This window comes from Leucopleurus acutus (assembly GCF_964270905.1).
Source record: "Leucopleurus acutus genome assembly, chromosome: 20".
Taxonomy (NCBI): domain Eukaryota; kingdom Metazoa; phylum Chordata; class Mammalia; order Artiodactyla; family Delphinidae; genus Leucopleurus; species Leucopleurus acutus.
This window is the reverse complement of record NC_139162.1, coordinates 7,134,366-7,155,092: the sequence shown is the minus strand read 5'-3', so window position 1 is coordinate 7,155,092 and position 20,727 is coordinate 7,134,366. Positions and strand designations below refer to the sequence as shown.

General features: G+C 56.7%; 1 protein-coding gene across 2 annotated transcripts in view; it reads left to right on the top strand.

The window, feature by feature from the left end:
- Nucleotides 1–2,330: 2,330 nt before the first annotated feature.
- Nucleotides 2,331–20,727, top strand: part of CMIP (c-Maf inducing protein) — a 237,515-nt gene continuing 219,118 nt past the window's right edge. For both annotated transcript variants that reach the window (XM_082862876.1, XM_082862875.1), the window contains exon 1: nt 2,331–2,896. In XM_082862876.1, the coding sequence (XP_082719002.1) occupies nt 2,600–2,896 (297 nt within the window). In that variant the 5' untranslated portion in view covers nt 2,331–2,599. The remainder of the gene's footprint in view (nt 2,897–20,727) is intronic.

Sequence of the window (20,727 nt, the reverse complement as noted above, 5' to 3'; positions counted from 1 at the left end):
CGCGTGCAGCAACGAAGACCCAACGCCGCCAAAAATAAATAAAATAAAAAACAACAAAAAAAAGTCTGGAGTTTCCTGCACAGGCTGAGGGTCTTCCCACCTCTTTGCCTTTGTATGTGCCGTCCCCCCTTCCAGGAGCACCTTTCCCCTTCTTTACCTGATTCCTAAAGACCTCTTGGAGTCAGGACGTGTCCCCTGTGCCACAGCCCGGCTGGGTTAGATACGCCCCTCCCCCTCCCTGTAGCCCCAAGCACAGTGCGGTCATTGTCTTTACATGGTCTTAGACCCTGAGCTCCGCACCGGGGCCCAGTCCTGGCTAGCCAAGTGAGCCTGGCAGTCTCCCTGCATCCTCACCTGCAGGAGGGGATGCTGATGGGTCAACCCTGTGTCATGGGTTGCTGTGAGAAGGAAAAGTTGCGTGCATGCTTAGGACGCGGGGAATTACTCCTGCAACCGGCAAACAGCAGGAGCTCAATCAAGGTTCGGACAACAGACCTAACCCCCTTGGCGGCGTGGCCTGGGCGTCTTGGTCACAACCACCTGCCATCCCCACCTCCGGCATCCACGTCTGTGTCACCGGGTGGGGTCTCTGGCTTGCCTGACTCCTCCTTGCTTGATGGTTTTCTCAAGGCCGTTGATGTTCAGAACTTCAAGAACAGAATTTGCCAGCAGGCTGTGGGGTGTCAGTGAATTCCCCATTTTCCCGCCTAACTGTGCCTCCCCAGGGCTCACGAGGAGAGAACAGCTCTGCCCGTCTCCTGGGCAGGCTGGAGATGCGTCTTCTCTGGTGAGGGACACATGCGGGGGCCCTGCCTTCCACCCTGGCCCCAGCCCTGGCCGGGATCAAGTGAGAGTGTTTTGGGGGGCCCTCATCTTGTCTGTTCTTGGGAGAGAGGGGGAGGGGGCAGTTCCCACTGTAGGGCAGCCGTGGACAAACTTCGACACTCATGATGCAATTCAACGCATGCTCACACACTTGTGTGTTCACTACAGAGACACCTTCACTTAACAAAAAAGGCACAGATCTGGGGGTTTTAATGATATTAACTGCAGAAGTGCGTGGATGTGAGAAAGCCCCACCTCAGAGCAGAGCACTTGCTGCGTGGCTTTTGGTGCCACTCCTGATGGCAGAAAGGGAACTTTTTTTGTTGCACAGCTGGCGTTCCCGAGTGACACCATAGCTCATTCCCTAAAGGGGCTTCCAGTATGATTCTCTCACGGCTCTGCGCAGGACCTGGGGATGCAGAGATGAATGACCCGGTCCCGGCCTGAGGGGAGAGGTAAAGAAGCTGGACCTGCTGGGGTGCAGGCAGAGGAGGGGGGCGCCGGTAACGCTGGGGAGGGCTTTTGTTGTCTAGGTTCCTATTAGGAACTAATCAGACTCCAGGGGCAGAAGGAAGGAGTGGGGCTGAGGAGCCTGTCCCATCCCCCCGGTAGGCCTGAGGACCCCAAGGGCCACGGCGGGCAGACATTTCTAAATGACCAGGAGGCCTGCAGAGTGCTGCAGGCTGAGCCAGGGCAGTGTGGCTCATTCCCCGGATAACTGACGGGACACATTCAATTCAAGGAAATATCTCTGTCTTGTGGCGCCATCTAGCCAGCCAGGTGGACAGCTTCCTGCCTGCGGTCCTGTCCCCACACCTTCGGCCCGGCCCAGCCCGGCCCCGGTCCCTCGGGTTTGCACCTGGCCGCACCTCCGCCATCCGCGTGGACAGGTTTCGGGGCGCTGACATTTCGGATCCCGGCTGGCCGCGGGGGTAAGGGTGGGCTGCGGGGGCCGAGGCGCGTTCTCAGAACCGTCGGGCAGGCGGGCCGCGCGGCTCAACACCGGCCTGGGCACCGGCGGGGGCGCGGCTCGGCGTGACGTCACGCGCCCCGCCCCCGAGGCCCCCGCCCACTCCCCAGGTTCCGGGCGGGGCGGGCCCGGGCCTGCCAGGGCTCGCCCGCCCCAGCCCCCTCCCCGGGGGCCGCCCCCTCCCGTCGAGCCGCGCCTCGGCCCCTCGCGTCCCCGCCCGGCGACGGACTCCGCCTGCGAGAGGCCGAAGCCGCGGCTGCAGCCGCCGTTGCCGCCATTGACGTCAGAGGGGCGGGCACATGACCCCGCGGGGACCAATCGCGCGGGCGCCGAGCGGCTTCTGCAATCTCTCAACTGAGCCGGCCCCCGCGGCCCCCGCCGCACACTCGCCCGCGGACGGCCGCCCAGACACACGTACTGTACACACGAGCGGGCGGCGGGGCCGAGACACGCCCGCCCGCGCGGCCCCCGCTCGCCGCCGCCGCCACCGGGCCCCCGGCCCCCCCGCCGGCGCTGCCCCGCGTCCCCGCCAGCCCGCCCCTCCGCCGAGCCGGTCCGGCCGCCGCGAGCATGCATCCGACGAGCTAGGAGGAAGCCGGAGCCCCGCAGGAAGGACCGAGCGCCGGCCGCCCGCCCGCCCGCCCGCCCGGGCCCCTCCCTTGCGGGGCGCCCCCAGCCCCACACCCCCCCACCTTCCTGGGGGGTGGGGGGGTGCGGGACGCCGACCGGGGGCCCCGCCGCCCGGGCAGCCGGGACAGCCCCTCTCCCCGCCCCCGGCCCCCTCCCCGGCCCGGCCGGCCGGCCATGGATCTGACCAGCACCTCGGGCGGCGGCGATTCCCGGCAGATCGAGGAGACCAAGCCGCTGCTGGGGGGTGACGTGCCGGCCCCCGAGGGCACGAAGATGGGCGCCGTGCCCTGCCGCCGGGCCCTTCTGCTGTGCAACGGGATGAGGTACAAACTGCTGCAGGAGGGCGACATCCAGGTCTGTGTCATCCGGCACCCGCGGACCTTTCTCAGCAAGATCCTCACCTCGAAATTCCTGAGGCGCTGGGAGCCGCACCACCTAACGCTGGCCGACAACAGCCTGGCGTCCGCCACGGTGAGTCGCTCTGCGCGGCGGCGCGCCTGCACCCCCGCGCCTCCCCTCGGGGCCCGGGAGGCGCCCCCTCCCACCGGCTGCCCCCTGCCTGCCGCTGCACCTGGAGCCCGGGGCCTGCAGGGCGCCGGGGGGCGGGAAGAACCGGGCGCCCCCTTCCTGGCCTGGGCTCCGGACTGGATTGTGGAATCCGAAGCTCTGCCCTGCCGGCGGGCTCGGGGAGACCCTTAGAATTATGGAGAGGATCTGGCCCACCCCGGACTGAGCATTTGGGTACCTCCGGGCCCAGCGCTTGTGTTAATTACGGATGGGACCTTGGGATAGACCCCCGAGGCTGGGCCCTGATGGTGGTGGGGTTCCCTTTCGGAAAGCACATCTGGATCTGCGGCGGATGGGAAAACAAAACAACCAGAAAAAAAACAAACAAAAAAACCCCAACAACCTCAAAACCCCAAAACCCAAAGAATTTCCAGAAGCCAGTTCCTTTCTTTGCTCTCTACCCGTCTTTTTCCTGCCCGGGCTGGCAGGCAAAACTGGGTGCTTCCCTTTCTGAAAAAATTTCACTGACACACTGGGAGGGTGGAAGTGGAGGGGGAGGGGGAGGGAGAGGGGGCAGGGGTCCTGGACTATCTCCTCCCCACGGGGGGCGGTCAAGTTCTAGTGCGGAAGCTGGCCTGTGGGGTTCTGGTCTTGTATAGTCTATGCAGTATTGTATACGTGTGTTTTGTTGCTGGAGGTTTTATTATGTTATTGTTACTGTTTTAAAATACATGGCTGGGACTGGGTCGCCCTCATGAGAGGGAGAGAAGTCATCGATCTGTTTCTGAAATCAAATCTGCAAGGTGGAGAGAGAGGGCTGCGGTGGGGTCGCAGCGGGGGAGGGTGGCGGGCAGGAGCCGGAACAGGATGCTTTGTGTTTTGAAAGGAGGACAGTTTAAAGCACCAGCTCTGCTTGGGCCCGAGCCTTGCTGTGAGGGGGTCCCGTCCTCTATGGAGAGGTGGCACGTCTTCCCCAGAATGCACGCTCCCCTCTGGGGCAACCGTGATCCGGTTCACTAAGCACGGTGGTCGGGGCGGGGGCGCTGAATCTAACGCCTGCCCACACCTGTGCCAAGAAAACCCAGCCGGGAAACAGGGTGTCGCTTACATAGCATGTCACAAACGTGTAGCATGTGCAGACATTTCCCCGGCATCCATGTTCCCTTGGCAGTGTGTCACAGGCTGTGACACATGCTCCAGGGAATGGGGAGGGGGAAAAGTTAGCAGAAGAAACCATACTCCTTGAAACAGCTCCCCCCCGCACCCCTCCCCCCCAGGGCACTGAAGCACACGAGGACTTTTATTCTGAATTTTGGGTCCGACGTACTCAGAACACCTATTTTTTCTTTCCTGTGGGCACATTGGTGCAATCTGCAAAGGCTGCTTTCTCGGGGAGGATCCCTGGTTGGCGAGAAGCGGTCCAGTCCCAGTCTCAGGCTCGTGCACGTTCTCAAACCTGTCCCGAGCCACAGGCCTCGGCATTTGGCTTTTCATTTGATGGAGGGAGAGCCTCAGAAAATTCGCCAGCGCGCAGTGTTTCAGATTCAGGGAGGAACTGGTGTCCTCAGTAGTTCCCTGCCTGGGGTCAGCAGCCTCCAGATCTGGCTTCAGAATTTTCCCCTGGCCGGGGCTGGGGAAGCTTTATTTTTCTTTCTGTCACCCTTAAAGTGAAGGGGAGTTGGGGAGGAGAAGATGGCTGGGAGGCACAGTGACCCTCCGTGGGAAGGACAGGCCGAGCTCCCGTGCTCCCCCGGGAGAAGCCAGGAGCTGTGCTGTGCTGCCCACGGCTGGGGGAAGCCAGCTTTGGAGGCGCAAGGGGCCCCTCCCCCTCCCCCAGTTTACCTCTGATTGCTCAAGAGGTGTCTGTTGGAGAGAGAGAGTGGGGAGGAAGGGCGCCTGAAGCCCTGCGCTGGCTTCTCAAGCAGGCGTGGTGGTGGCACCTTCGTCTTCTTGGGCCTCTCTGGAGAGGAGCCGTGATTTTCTGGACTGGGGGCCGAGGGCCATCCGTGGCACAAGATTTGTCTCGCAGAGCCTTGCTGTGGCGTTGGGAAGCGAGGAGGGAGGAACTACGCGCGAGTGTCCAATGGGCTGTCCCCTTTCTCCGCCTGTCGCCTGTCGTTGGCGAGCCCCGCGGGCAGGGCAGGGAGTGTCCTTACATGTGGCCTTGGTGGGCTCAGGTGGGGTGCACGGCCCTCCCTGCCGGGGCCTGTGAGCGTGGAGGGGGGCTGCTGAGGCCGTGGCCTCCGGGGCAGGGGTGTGGGTGGCACCACCACTGGGGACCTTGTCCCGTCCTGAGACACCTGGTTGTTGGTGTGTCCAGGCCCCCCACCCCCCACCCCCGCGGGAAGCAAAGCAGGCCCCTGAGGGGTTTCCCTGAGGCCCGGGCGTTATGTAATCTGTCTGCATTTTATAGTGCGGCCCAAGCACTCAATGAGAAATGGGAGCCCAAAGGAAACAAAGGTGAATCTGAGTGCAGCTCACTCAACGGAAAGCCCCCTGTGGCCCAGCCTCGGGCTGCTGGGTGTATCGGGCGTTTTGTATTGGTCATAGCGTTCCATGAAGTGTACGTCATCCTTTTGTTAAGCCCTCTACACAGCTCACCTCAGAACCATCTGGTAATTATCTGGTTAATTGTGTGGGCTTCAGGCGCAAGACTCAGAGTGATTGATCTAGATTCAAACCCATAAACAAACCCAATACACCCTCTGCCCAAACCATTTTCAGGGTCTGTCTGCACTGATCCAGTCAGTTGGAGGGTAGTCAGAGCTACAGACCAGGCTTCCACGACCACAGCTGCATCAGGCCTGGGTGGAGGCGTCCGGGGGCTCTCAGTCCCACCTGGCAGGCGCTCCAGCTGGGTACACCCCCCAGGTGGACGGACCTCTCTCCATTCCCTGCCGGGGAGATGGGCTCAGCCTGGGGCCCCGGGGGGCCCGCGGCCTCACTCCCTGGCCTGGCTGTAAACTTTGCCTTCTCTGGGGTCAGGTTGGAGCTTGCCCCTGTGCCTATCTGCTGGGCCGGTTACTGATTAAATCCTTGCAGAGTCAACAGTGCCTGACATGGCCGGTGACAGCGCCGGGCCCGATGCACTCTGTGCTGGAGACTTTGGATCCAGAAGACTCATAAACAAAGGAGGAAACACAAAGGCGCCAGTGACCCGGCTGCCGGGAGGGGGTACTGGGAGGTGTCCGCCCCTCCCTGGGGTACACACGGCCGCACCTTGCCGGCGGAAGGGTGCATCTGCCCAGGCTGTGGCCTGGACGCCGCTGTTCCTCATTCCCCTTTCACGTCCAGACTTCCCAGTCCCCGGGCCTCCCTGGGCTTTTTGTGGTTGCCAACCATGGTGTCGGCTGTAGCCGAGAAGGTTCGGGTCCGTGGGTCCAGAATCCATTTTGCCGTTCTCGTGTCTGGGCTGAATTTGATCACCTGCTAGGCATGTTTGTCCTCTGGAAGAGGGCTTTGTCCGTGTGCTTTGTCTCCTCTGCACCAAAGAAGTACGAATCAGCTGCTTACCTTTTATTTTACCTTATTTTTTCTAACACGTAGCAGGTGGCATCTCAGAATGGGGAGGGTCCAGTCGGTCAAACGGGGGTCAGAGCACAGGCACAGTAGCCTTGACTTGTTTTTTAAATTTTCACCACTCTGCTGCTTCAGTTGAAACGTCTCTGGGCTTTCTGTTGTGGAAAGGAAAAGAGGAGTCACCTCAGTTCTCGTCGGTTTCTTTAGTCTGGTGTTTTCTTGGGGGCGGCAACCTTCTGAACTTGGACTTATGCTTACGAAGCGCCTACTGGGTGTCAGAGTGCTGCATTCATCCCGATGGTGGTTCCCCCTTGGGACTTAAAATCCGTGTCCCCCCGAGTAGTCAGAGGTCCCGTGGGAACTCGCCTGTGTGCACACGTACACGCGTGTTCGTTTCTCCGCTTCGTCACCTACACCTCCTCCTTGCGCCCGTCCTCCCTGCTTTTGATTTATGGGATTTTTTTTGTGGCATAAATAAACACAAAGAATTTTTTTTTCTTTCAGTGCCATTTGTCATAAGATTTTGGAGTATATCAAATTTGTTGCCCAGGTTACTTGTCTGATTGGAGGTGGTGGAGGGGAGGGGCTGAGACAGAAGCAGAGGAAAAAAATCTGAATTCCCTGTAAACAGCACACGTGGTCTGCCTTCCCCAGGCTGCAGTAAAGAAGAGCATTTTAAGGAGGGAGTAGTTTTGATGCTGCCATTCTCCTGGCGCAACCCGAGATGCCTTTTCTAGCCGCTGGCAGAGTTGTACCAGTCCAGGTTGAAGGTGTCTCACTCGCTGCTCATGGCTGGGCTTTGCTGCCGAGCTGGCTGGGGCTCCGTGGCCCACAGGTGGCTGTGTATAGTGTTGCCCGCTCCTCTGTGCCAACCGGGGAGCCCGCTGACTCACCTGGCAGTGGGAGAGGGCATTTCTGGGGCACCACGTCCGGTGAGGCTTAGGGGGAGCCTGGTGGCCGTGTCATCCTAAAAAACCAAAGCTCTCTGAGGGTGCCTCACTGCCGGCCTCAGCTTGGCCCACATGGATGGTATCCCCTTGGTGTTTTGGTGGAATGAACATCTGAGATGGTCAAGTCATGCCTTTGATTAAAGGATTAAGTGAGATTCAGCAAGGCAGCCAAATGGTTCACGGCGTCTCCACCGTGGGGCAACACAACGGGGTTTGCTGCCACTTGCACCGGGCTCTGGATTCTGAGGTTACAACTTCCTGGCTGTGTGACTTTTGGGACGTTGCTTTGCTTTCCCGTGCCGGGGCTTGCTTTTCCTCCAAGGGGGTGGGATAATCCTACCTCATTTACAGGGTTGCTGAAAGGATTGGGGATCACTCAGACTAGCACCTAGCAGGACGGCCAGCACACAGTAGGGGTATGACAAGGGGCCTGTATTCCACTTTGTGTTTTCCTAATTACCCTGAGAGTGCTTCAGGAAATTCTGCCCAAATGCAAGGGATTATTGCTACTTAAAAACGGGCAGTCTCTAGAGGAAAATCTCCTGAGATGAGCGGTGCATTTGGGAAAGTTAGGGGTATTTAGTGGATCTGGTATGTGTGAGAGCAATGAAATTGTTGAAAGCAGTTTAAGAAAAATTTCTCAGGGGGCACAGTCTAGTTTCCTTTAAAAAAATACAGAACTCTTTTTTTTTGGAAAATTGAAATAGTAACGTGCACATCAAATAGATTCAGATGGTACAACAAGGCATATAAGGGAAAATGAAGCTTCTGTCTTATTCCACGGACCCGTGGCCCCTAGTTCCCCTCCTCGCAGGCCAGCCCTGCATCCTTGCTGAGCATCCTGGGCATTTACACATTTCTGTGCCGTTATTGTTCATTGGACGGTGTGTTTTGGCAGTCATTCTAGATCTGTGCCTGTGCACAGCTGCTCTTCCCTGCTGCATGGTGTTCCATCATAGAGGGGCACCATAATAATATAGGTAGACCATCCCCTATCACTGGACATTGAGGTTAGCCCCAGGCTTTTGCAGTTTCCAACAAGACACTTTCCACTTTGATTGAGTGGAGTTGTTTGTGTTTTGATAGTTTGAATGTTTTTTGCCTCCTTCTTTGGTGAGTGTTAAAATATTTAGTCCCCCAGCGCTTTGCAAGGGTGAGCTGACCCTCCCTCAGAGGGGGGAAGGGCAGTGCTGCCTGGGGTCCCCGCCGTCTGGAGTCATGCTTGGGTCTGGCTCACTGTCACTGGCTAGGGAGCCTCCTGAGGGTTTGGCCCCCCAGCCCCACCAGGAACTGGTGGGGGGCTCCGGCCAGTCCCGCAGACCTCTGCCCCAAGGACAAGGGTCTGCATGGCCAGGAGAGCTGTTTCCTGCTCCACCTGAGAGCATCGTTTTTGTCCCCAGGCTTCCTGCTTCCCCAGGATGGAAGCCAGGCCGCCTGGCCCCATGGTAGAGAAAAGGAGGAAGTGACAGTGTCTCTTCCCTGCTCCTGGCTCTGGTGACAAGGCACCCAGTGCCTTCAGCGGGCCACCGAGGGAGGCCGTGTGAGGTTGAAAGGAAGCTCAGCTGATACCAGCAGAGCCCTACAAAGGGTGATGAGGCGCGTGTGTGTGTGTGTGTGTGTGTGTGTGTGTGTGTGTGTGTGTGTGTGTGTGTGTGTGTATGGGGGAGGTGTTCATGTCTGTTGAGGCGAAGGGGACCACAGAGAACATAGTTTTGGTGCTGAAGTTGATTGTTGTGGTGAAACTGAATGTCCAGTAGCCATTTCTTTACACCTGCCACATACCTGTGTCTGGGGTGTCAGGAAGGTGGAGGGAGGAGACGCAGCAGAGGGGTCAGACAGGCAAGCTTGAGTCCTGCCCTTGCAGCGTCCTAGCTGGTGGGTGACCTTGGGCAGGTCACCTAACCTCCCTCCTTATCTGTGAAATTCACATTCTGGGGACTTCCTTTTAGCATGATGTCAGGATTAGGTGGAGTAAGGCATGGCAGTTCATTCAACAGATAAATATCACTGTTTGTAGGCACTTTGAGGAAAACCAGTCTCTGCCCTCCTGGACTAGGGTAGGGGACAGACAATAAACCACTGATAAGTAATTATAAAATCTGTCTGGCCCCGGAGAAAACAAAGCAGTGGTGGGTGGGGTGTGCGGGGCTTGGGGACCAGGAGCCTTGCTACTCTGCACATGGTGTTCAGGGAAGGAGATGGTATCTAGTGGGGGAGCATTCTTGGCAGAGAGGATGGCAAGTGCAAAGGCCCTGAGGCTGGACCGGACTTAGAGATCACCCAGGGAAGTGCCCGGATCTTAGTAAATGCTCTACAGTTGTCATCACCCCTGCCTTCCAGGAGCTGTTATCATCTATTACAGAATATTAATGGGCACCCAGAATATGCTAGGTGCTGGGCGTATAGACAGCTCCCTGCCCCCATGGAGCTTGCTTAGTTTCTAGCACTTCTGGGGTGTGTGTGTTTTATTTAACCCGCTCCCTCCCATAGCGAAGAATAGCAGTGCTTTAAGAGACTCTTGGATTACCAAAACCAGCTCCCTTTGTCCATGCTGTGTTACAACGGTTCTAGGACCTAGAACACCCTAATCACTGAATTCGCCTCAGGCTTTTTTCCCATGGGGAAGCACTGAGTGTGGGGGAAGCGCTGAGCGCCGGCGTGTTGCCCAGCAGCCGGGCTGGGCTTCACACCCAGGACTCCCCGCGCCCCTGGCACCTTCACTGCCTTCCTTTGTCATGGGTTCTGCTTTCTAGCTGTTATCAGATCGGGAGAGTGTATAAGCGGATGAGGCTGAGTAAACGCACTTTGGAGGGAAGCAGAAGAGCTGGATTCTCCAGCCTCCTGGTGGGTGGGCAGGACTCCGCGGGGCGGGGCAGCGGAAGCTTCCCTGGGGCCGGGGTCCTCAGGAGGGCGGAGATAGCACGGGAACGTTTCCTGGTGTCCTGGGCCAGTCCCAAGCTCCTCGAGGCCCAGAGAAGCTGCAGATAGGGGCACACAGCCTGGGAAAGCCCAGACTGCCGCCTCGTTTGGCTCACCGTCCTCCCCAGGTGAATGTGCATCGCCGCGCGTGCTTGTGTGAGGCCCAGCCGGTGGTGGGGCCGGGCCACAGTCAGGGTGGGCTCACTGCTGCAACAGCCAGCCCCCAAACCTGGGGACTTCACGCAGCACGGTTTACATGTGCCTCGTGTCCCGGTCCGGGGGAGGTTTCTGCCCCTTCAGGGCCTGGGGGAGTCGGGGCTGGGGAGAAGGCGTGAGCACCAGGCAGAGGTTCGGTCTGTGGGTCTGGCCGCTCCGTTGGCCACAGCTCAGCCACATGGCTACCCCCGAGTGCAGGGGAGGCTAGGGAGCGGGGTTAGCTGTGTCCAGGAGACAGGAGGCCATGGATAGATGGCGACACCCACCCCAGGACCGTTGGGACCCTGCAGTGGTCTGGAGGTCTCCAGGGTACCAGCAGCAGAGCTGCTTCCCTGGAAAGGAAATTCAGACGGCGTGGTCTCCTCTGGCTCCTGGGTTTGAGCTTGGTGGCAGGTCAGGAAAGTTTGCAGTCTGCTCTCTGGTGGGGAGTAAAACATCTTCGTGAACCTGTTGCAAGGGATGGAGCAATGCGCTGGTGATTCCGGCGACACTTACTGTCCCCCTGCTGAGTGCCAGGCACTGTGCTCTTTTAATTTTCCAGACAGTCCTACGGGGCAGCTGTTACTTTTACCATTTTATAGATGTTGCAACAGAGACTCAGACAAGGAGAACTGGGAAGAAGTGGAGTTGAGAGGCAAAGGCAGGTCTGCCGCCACGCCTGAGTGTGTGTGTCCGTGAATATATGTGCATCTGTTGGATCTATGTAACATGATTTCAGCCCCTTGCAGAAACGCCTTAGTGGGGAATCAGTGGGCTTATCAGTTCAGTGCTTGCCGATGTTTGGCAGACCTCCCTTTGTGAATTTGTCAAATGAGTTCAGGGAACTGGTGCTGGAAAGTGAATGCCAAGTATTTGTAAAGGGTGAGAGCCAGGTACCAAGTTTGTGCATTGAGTACCAGATGCTGTGTGTGCAAAGGGAGTTTCCCAGGTACTGCACTTGTGGAGTGAGTATCTCCAGGCACCGGGCTGACAAGGTGAGTGTTCCCTGGTACTACGCTTACAAAGTCAGACGACCCTTTGTTCCCCAAAGGCTCACAGTTAAATTGGGGGACACTTCAGATTAGGGTACACTATAGCAGCACACCTCCTCAGAGAGATTTGTGCCTTGTCCTACTGTTTGGAGGGGCCAGGCGGTTTCAGGAAGGACTTCTGGACGGACAGAGGTAGGGCCTGGGACTGGCAGAGAAGGGGCTGGGGGCCAGGGCTGGGAATGGGCAGAGGGGCCGCAGCAGTGGTTGGCACCGTGAGAGCAGGTAGGGAGAAAGATGGAGGCAGGGTCACTTCCCAGAGGGGCCCTCGAGGTCAGTATGGGATTCATGTGCGAGCCGGGAGGGCCCTGATCATGATGCAGATGGACGGGGAGCGGGCCGCCAGCTGGGAGCCCGGGATGCCCCTGAATGGAAGCTTCAGGAGTGCAGGGATGTGAGCCACCGGGCCAGGCCTTAGTCACAGTAGTGACCACTGCAGCAGTGGTCTCGTGGCCACTCACGAGAGTTTGTTTGCTAGGAGCTGGGCTGGGAGGTCACATTGGTGGCCTCCGTAACAGCCCAGCAAGTTGCTGTCGCTCCCTGCATTTTACAGCTGGGGACCCTGAGGCTGTGTCTCTCAGCAGACGCTCTTTGGCCAGATGAGTGGATGAATGAGTGAAGGAAGGAATGAATGAGCTGCCACACAGGTTCAGTTGGGTGGCCCCTCCTGTTGGAAGGGGTGAGGGAAGAGCCATGTCCAGACCTCCACCCTCTGCGTCCCTGGAACCCTGCGTGTCTCTTTCACCTCCAGTGAAGGACAGTGCGTGCAGTGGGCCCTCGAGTTGCCCTGCGGAGCTGGCCTCGGGGTGGACACAGGCCCGCGGTTCCTGGCCCACTGCCGGGCCCGTGAGGCCGCTGCCACCAGAGGCCTCTGGTGCTTTCCGGATCCCGGGCCTGAGCCCTCCGCTCTGAGCTTTGGCTCCCAGGGCTCCCCTTCTGGAAGCTTCCTTCCTGGAGGCCAGGTGGGAAGGCCCCGCCCAGCCGTGGGGCTTGGGAAGGTGGCACCGTCGGGCCGAGGCAGGGCAGCTGTGGCGCCCTGCTGGTGCCCTTAGTGGGCTCTCGGGCCTGGGGGCTATGGGGCAGTGGGAGCAGGGCTGCCCCGCTGGAAAGAGGAGCAGTGACTCTGACGTCTGCCTGTTGCTCCTGTTGGGTCGCGTTTCACCTGTGGCCGATGCCTGCCTTGACGGTGGGAAGGTGAAAGAGCTTGACCCGTCCCAGCAGTCTGGTGGCTACTGGGCTTGGGGGTCCAAGCAGGGTCAGCCTGCGGGGTCACACAGACCAGGACGGGGTGGAGGTGACTGCGGGGCAGTAGCGATCATTTCCTCAGCCCCCCGCCGAGCCTCTTGGGTGTATCTGTGCATTTAACCCCGCCCCCGAGGCTCCTGTTTACACTTGGGGAAACTAAGGCCCTGTGAGTTTCAGGTTACATCACTGCAACCCAGACGGCCTGGCTCCAGAGCCAGAGGCCTCCTGCAGAGCACGGCGCCTCCTTGGTCGCTTCGAGCACCGGGACCTGGGCAGCGAGGAACAGTCACCAGCAAAGCAGTGAGAACTACAGCTAGTGCTCGCACAGAGTCTTCTGTTCTGAGCCTACACGTGGATGAGCACCTTTCTTTTATTGCAGTATAGTTGACTTAACAATATTATATTAGTGTCAGGTACACAGCGTAGTGATCCAGTATTTTTACAGTTTACACTCCCTTAAAAGTTATGACAAAATAATGCCTATAATTCCCTGTGCTGTACAACATGTCCTTGTTGCTTATCTATAGTTTGTATCTCTTAATCCCATACTCCTGTCTTCCCCCCACCCACCACTGGTAACCACTTGTTTGTTTTCTGTGTCTGTGAGTCTATTTCTGTTTTGCTCTATACATTCGTGTTATTTTTCAGATTCCACACGAAAGTGACATCTACAGTATTTATATTTCTCTGATCTATGTCCATTCACATTCCTGCAAATGCCAGAATTTCATTCTTTTTTTATTTTATTTTATTTTTTTTTGCCGTACGCAGGCCTCTCACTGTTGTGGCCTCTCCCGTTGCGGAGCACAGCCTCCGGACGTGCAGGCTCAGCGGCCATGGCTCACGGGCCCAGCCACTCCGCGGCATGTGGGATCTTCCTGGACCGGGGCACGAACCCGTGTCCCCTGCATCGGCAGGCGAACTCTCAACCACTGTGCCACCAGGGAAGCGCCATTCTTTTTTATGGCTGAGTAGTATTCCATTGTATATGTATACCACATCTTCTTTATCCATTCGTCTGTTGATGGACACTTAGGTTGCTTCCATATCTTGGCTATTGTAAATAATGCTGCTGTGAGCATTGGGGTGCGTGTATCTTTTTGAATTAGTGTTTTCTTTTTTTCCGGATACGTACCCAGGAGTGAAACTGCTGGGTCATATGTAGATGAGCTTGTTTAAACCTCCCGATGCACCTGTGAGGTATTGCTGTCATGGTTCCTGTTTTACGGATGATCAAACTGGGGCCCAGAGAGATGAGGTCGCTACTTACCCAGCTAGTAGTGGTGGAGCTGGGATTTGCACCCAGGCCATCTGGCTCCAGAGAATAACTGCATGTGGCTGTGAGCCCGGCTCAGGAGCAGAGGGCCAGGAAGACCCAGGGTGGCCAGGGCTGGCTCCCTGCCAAGCAGGGGGGCCGTGCAGAAGGCGGGAGGGTGGGGACAGAGTCGAGTATCTCACCCTGGGTGGTTCGGCCGTCTTCCTGCAGACGCATCTCTGGGAGAGCCGTGGTGGAGGTTTGCTTCTCACCTGCCCCTGCTTGGTGTTGGGGTCGTGAACTCAACCTCTCGGAGCCTGTTTCCTCGCCTGAGATGGCCAGTCCCTGAGAGCCGGCTGTGATGGCTTGGTGCAGGCGAGCATGGGGTCTGGAGCCCGTCTCAGAGCGTGACTGGGCTCCCCCCACCCCTCGGGGCTCTGGCTCAGCCCCTCTCCCTCCGCCGTGGGGAGTGCTGCTGGCCCCCGGAGCCTCCCGCGACCCCCAGTTGGAGTGAGGGCTTGCTCCCTGCGAGCTCCAGCTGGGTGGCAATTGCCTCTTTGCCCGTCTGTCTTCTCTACCAGCTATTCGCCTCCGTACGTGTAAAAAATAAAACAAAAATAATCACCCAGGGATGATGATGATCTTAAAAAATAAAGAAGGAAAAGATTCTCCCATAATCCCACCACCCAGAAAGCACCCAGATGCACACTTTGGGGTAGAGCCATCTCTGCTTTCTTCCTGGACGAGTACATGTGACACACATGATCGTGTGCACAGCGAGTAGGGCGAGGTCTTATTCATAAGTGCTGAGCCATTTTCATACATGATCTCAGAGTGTGTCCCCTTTGACCCTATTGATCTTGGGCCCCAGATCTTACTTGGTGGTGGGGGCCGTCCTGGGCTTTGTGGATGTTGAGTATCCCTGGCCTCGGCCCACTAGATGCCAGTACTCCGCTCCCCACAGTGTAACAGCCCCACATGCCTGCGGATGTTGCCACAGGTCCCCTGGGGGGCACATCACCGGCTGAGAACCCCTGTGGTGACTTGGCTGATGTCCCACCTACCCTGAGAGGTCCCGTTTGATGAGTAGCCCTGGCTGCGGGCTGGCCCCGGGGGAGAGCTGGGAGCCTGTGCTCCTGTCTGCAGTCACCTTGCCTCTTTGGAACCTGGCACAGAGGTGGGAACCGAGAACTGCGTGGGGCTGCAGGAGCCCAGATCCCTCTGTCTGCGTGGCGCGGGCAGAGAGCCGGCAGGGACCCTGGAAGGAAATCCTGCTGGCCCCGGCATTAGCGAGCTTCCCACACCTTTGATCCCTCCTGTCGGCTCCCCTGCTGTCCTGATGACTCAGGACTTCAGAGATCTGGGTTGTTGGAAGGGGAATTGCTTCATGCCACTAAAAAAGAAGAAAGAGAGGAAACTAGCATTAGGAAGTTCTGGTGTGAGGAAAATGACTCTGAAACCTGCTTCTCGAATCCTGTTTGAGTGTATTTGGGGGAGTGGGTGCAGCGAGGAAAGGGGGTGGGCCGTGGCGGGCGACCTGGCCACATGGCCCTTCGATAAAGGCCTTCCTCTGCCTGAGTGAAGCCCCACCCAAGGCTGTGCTTTGGGTCCCTCTGCCTTTTGGAGCTAAGTGAACCATACCACCAGGAAAGATACGAAGAGGAAGCTTCTGGAGTATGTGTGGGCCCTGCCAGCAGGTGCAGTGAAGGTGCGAGGGTCTCAGGCCAGAGACTGTTGCAGAGGGCAGCGGTCTGGGGTTCAGCAGGGTGCCTCTGGGCCGGGACAGCCGAGTGCTGGTGGATCTCAGCCCCTGCTCGGCCCGGCTGGGCAGTCTCGTGTCGGGCAGGCCCTGCTCGGCATTCACCGCGGCCTTGCTTGAAGGGGTGTGTGCTGCGGATTGGGGGGCTGCAAACGCTCTGCCCCCACTTTGAAACCCAAGGTGGAGGTAGAGGCGCCAAAGCCCCTGCCTTCCCACGTCAGTCCTTCCCTAGTGGTTGGTGGGGGGCAAAGTGGTTTCGAGCTCTGGCCAGAGTTTTTGGATTCAGACACTTCATAGTAGACCATGTAAGTAGTGGTGTGATCCAGCTCTCAGTTTTCTCATCTGTAAGCTGGGGATAATCGTGGCCACCTCCCAGGGTTATCCGAATCAAAGGAGATGCTGCACCCATGGAAAGTGCTTAGTGGTGTCAGGCTCGGAGCCAGCGTTCTGTCAGTGCGCCTCATCATGACCACCAGCTCAGTCCTGGCTGCTGCTCTGCCCACTGCGTTCCCGCTTCTGCTCGACTGTGAACTTCTCGAAGGCAGGTGTCTCATCCAGCCATACCCGATGGCAGTACAGGCTTGTGGCTGAATACGGTTGCTTGATGTATAGCGGCCCCAGGCGTCGCAGGGACAGAAAAGGGTCTCACGTTTTGCTGGAAACCCCGGCCCTGCCTGGCGACCTCGCAGCCGTTGGGAGAACCTCCAGGGTGTGCTTGTGACCTTGGGCACCGGGACCTGGAATGGACCACAGTCCTGGACTCAACCCCAGTCACCGTGTCCCCGACTTGGGCAAGATAGAAACTGGCAGTTGGGAAGATTAAGACATTATTGGTGGTTTTCGCCTCAGCTTTCAGCAGCAGTGCTTGGGAAATAAGATTTTGATCTTGGAAAATATGATTTAAAAACAGAATTGAAAGTCGCTTTTATTTTCTCAACGATATTGCCCCTGACACACGCACAGGGCCTTGAATGGTGGTGTCCGGTCCGAGCCTGCCAGTAGGGAGCCCACTCACGGCCCTTCCATGAGGCGCACCTGTGTATATATCATACCCCTACCGCCCCCCGCCCTCGGCTCTCCACCTTTGATCCCCCCACTTGGGTCTGCGGTGACAGAGCGCCCCGTTTAGACAGAGCCCGGGAAGGCCGTCTACTTCTGAGGGAGCTCACTGTGTCATCTCAGCCTCGCTCCCACCGTTGACTGCGACCCTGCTGCCAGGGGAGGGGGCTTCTTCCTTGGACCCCTGCCGAGAACTAAGCCCATTGATGGGTGGCTTCACGGAGCTTGAATCTGGTTGTCCCATCCGGTGTTCCCATCCCAAAGCAGGAGGAGGGTCCTCTCCCTGCTGGACGAAGATTGGGAGCTCTGAGTCCCCACCAGGCCCCCTAGGGAGCCTTCTGAGAGGTGGGGTCTGGCCCCCTGGCCATCCCAGGATTAACACTCTGTTCTTGACCACCCTTCCCTGTGCCCAGGACCTGGCTGTGTGGCCTTCATCCACGGGCTTCTGTGCCCTACGGCCTCCAGGTGGGCTTGGCTCATAAGTGGGGACCCTGCAGGGAGATGGAGGCCCTTGGCTTCTTCCTTCAGGGTTGCTGTGGGCAGGCAGCGTCCCTTGGTCACGGCCCCTGTCCTGTCACCACCCCCCCAACCCCCCCACCCCCAATTCCGGGCTTCAGTAACTGCTCCTTTTGCTTGTCCCTTCAGGCCTTGGGGTAGGAGCACATAGGGTAGGAGTGAGGTGACCGAGTCCTGGCTTTCCCGGGACTGGCCCAGGTGTTTACACTCACGTCCTGTGTCCCGGGAAACCCCTCAGTCCCAAGCAAATCAGGACATTTGGTCACCCTAGGAGAAAACCACCTCTTGTGTTTTCCCTGTGTTCTGCCCACACCTTGGTATGTTGTCCTTTTGTTACAATTTCTTCAAATGACACCGTTTTGTGTCTGCCATCTGCTTCTCCCCAGGGCCCCGGCTGATACACCAGGAGCTTCAGGAGGATGGAGTTGTTTTCAGAGCCTCTTTCCTTTTAGAGTTCATAGTAGCCAAATGGGCTGTAATGCTAAACGTGGGGAGAAAGAAATTAATCTCTTGCACTTATACTTTTTTTCTGAAAATATGCCCCCTTCAGAGACAAATGGTGATGATGATAGCCGTGGCTCTCTGCCCACTTACTATGGGCTTCTTGTTGTGTTAAGAACTTTGATGCACCGTTGTGTTTAATCATGACAATCCTCTGAGGATTGTCCAGGATGAGAAAACTGAGGCTTAGTGAGGTAAAGTAATTTGCCTAGAGCTCAGGATGGGTAGGAGGTCGAGCCAGGGTATGAACCCCGATGACGTTCCCTGCGAGGTTTCTATGCTTACTGATGAGGTGTTTTACAACCCAGGCCAGGCCAGACAAACCCACAGTTTTGCTGCTTCTGGCTTGGACAGGGTGTCTTATTGGGGGTGCAGGCAGCAGATCTGATGTTCTCCACTTCCTCTCATGTGGCGGGGCTGTGTGCATGGAGCATGCAGGACTGGCTGGGCAGCCAGTTTTGGCCTTGCTGAATTTAGCTATGGCTGGTGTTGGAAAATGTTAGTCTGTTCTTTCCTTTTCCATACCCCCCCCTTTAAAATTTTTATAGTTAAAATCGGAGGCGGCCAGACTTGGAAGAGAACCTGCAGGTCATCTAGTTCTGGGATGGTGAATGTATGACACACGTGCAGCCATTGCTCATTGCCTAGCCCCTGGTAGACATTGCTAATCAACCCAGGTGTAATCGATCCTTCCCATTGAGCCTGGAGACATCCACTGCTAATCAACTGTTGTTGGCATGCACCATGTCTCCCACTGTATACATTAGGAACCCAAGGCCCAGAGAAGTTAAATGACCCTCAAGGGAGCCACTGGGGTTGTGGAGCCTGCTGTTGAGAGATGACTTTGGGTTAAAAGGCCGCCATCTAAGCAAAGTGTGGTGTGGGGGAAGGACCTGGGTTTTGCATAGCAGTGTGTGGATCTGGGTTTAAATCCCAGTTCTGCGTCTTACTGGTTGTAACTTCAGGCAAGTCACATGGCTTCTTTGAGCCTGGTCTGTGAAACTAGAAATTGTAATCCCTACATCCCAGGGTTGTGAGGAATAAATGACATGGAATGTTAATTCAGCCTCCAGCAGATACTGGTGGAGGGCCTAGTGTGCGTCCAGGACTGCTCTGGTCCTGGCGTGTGGTGGTGAGCCCTGTAGACAAGGCCCTCCCCTCAGTGGCTGTGCCTTAAAGATTCAAGTAATGCTGCATTTCTTCCTCTTTGCTTCTTGGAGACCCTGTGAAATTGTGGTGTTATTGTTATTTTTTAACAACACAGCCGCTTAAATTTGGCCTGTTTATGCATCACATGACTTGCTTTGGGAAGTGATGTATTTTTTCTTTCATTCCTCCTCTCGTTTCCATCCTTGTATCTGGGCCGATTGGGACAGGGAGACCGAATGGATATGACAGGAGACTGGGTCTTAGACCGTTTAGAGGGACACACTCCTTTCGGAAATTTGATGAAAGCTGTGGACCCTTCTGCAGGCAAAATGCTAAGATGACAGGCTTATAAAGTTTAGCATTTATAGTGTAGGCATTTTTAGGGATTGACTCATGGACCCCTCAGGTTATAATCAGTCCAGGGGGCCTGGGACACTCTAGTTAGCATGGAATGGAATTTTGCCCGGAAATAAACATGTAAATGACAAAAGCAAAATGGTTCATCATGAAAGGTCAAGGTTTTTATTCAGAGTTCTGCTCCTTTGGCTGGGCAAGTGGGTTTGTCCACGTAGCATTTTCTATGCTTGTTAAGCTGTGTTTAGTCTTCTTGGTTACGGTAAAAGATTTTTTCTTTTACCCTAGTCTGGAGTTTCAAGGTTGGTACTTCTTGCCCCTAAAATGTTTATTTTAAGGTTTAGAACAGTTCTTCACTCTGATAAGGCAGAGAGCATCATTGCAGACGCGCCGTGGTCAAGCACAGGGCGACTCCGCTGGCACTGCAGATGGTGGCCCAGCGCTCAGCCTGCCCGGCGCACAGAGAGGTGCGAGAGGTGACGTTGGGCCACCTCACCTCTCTGACCTGTGAAGCGGGGGACAGAATGACCACCAAGCCCTGGTAGTCAAGGATTAAAGACTCTAGTAAGCATGACAGTCCAGAGAATGTCCAAATAGGCCATGGTGGATTTTGTGTTCAGTTGCTTGGAATTGGGACTAAGTGTTATGGATCTTTTGCTCTGTGAAAGGTTGGTGTTTTTACTGAGCCTGTATGATGGAGGTTGCCTGACAGATCCCGCTGAAGTGAACTGAGTTCTTCTGTGAGGTGCAGGATGAGTACAATTCTAATGTGCTTTCTCCTCCTGGACACACAAGACTTCAAGCAGGCTGACCAGCATAGTTAAGAGAAAGCCAGGGTCTTCCTTGGTTGGTAACTTATAGAAGGGCCCCAGTAATGAGTCCCCTCGTTGCCTTCGACTCTTCCGACGCCCCCTGCCCCCTACCCGGGGCACCGTCTTTAGCCACGCCCTGGACTGAAGCATGATTTCGGTGACTTGAGAGAGAGAGGGTTCCAGGGAACCATTTCATGTTTAGACCTGGGGTTTGCTGGGGTGATTGCTTTGCCACTGACGTTTGCATGTGGGTGTTCTTAAGCCGGAGAAAAGAGTTGGACTTTCCCTTTGTTTTGCTTCATTATCCCCACTACATTTGGCAGTCTGGGCGGCATGAGGTGGTGTGTTTTTATGGCTCTCAAATTTGTCTTTAAAAGTGTGCTGTGAGCCTGGAGGCCTCCCGCGTCCCTGAAGATTTTGTAGGGAGATCTGAGATGACTGTCCAGCTGGGCGGAGTAATGGAATCTCCCATTTCTTGAGCACCTACTGTGTGCCAGGCACTTATGCATCTCA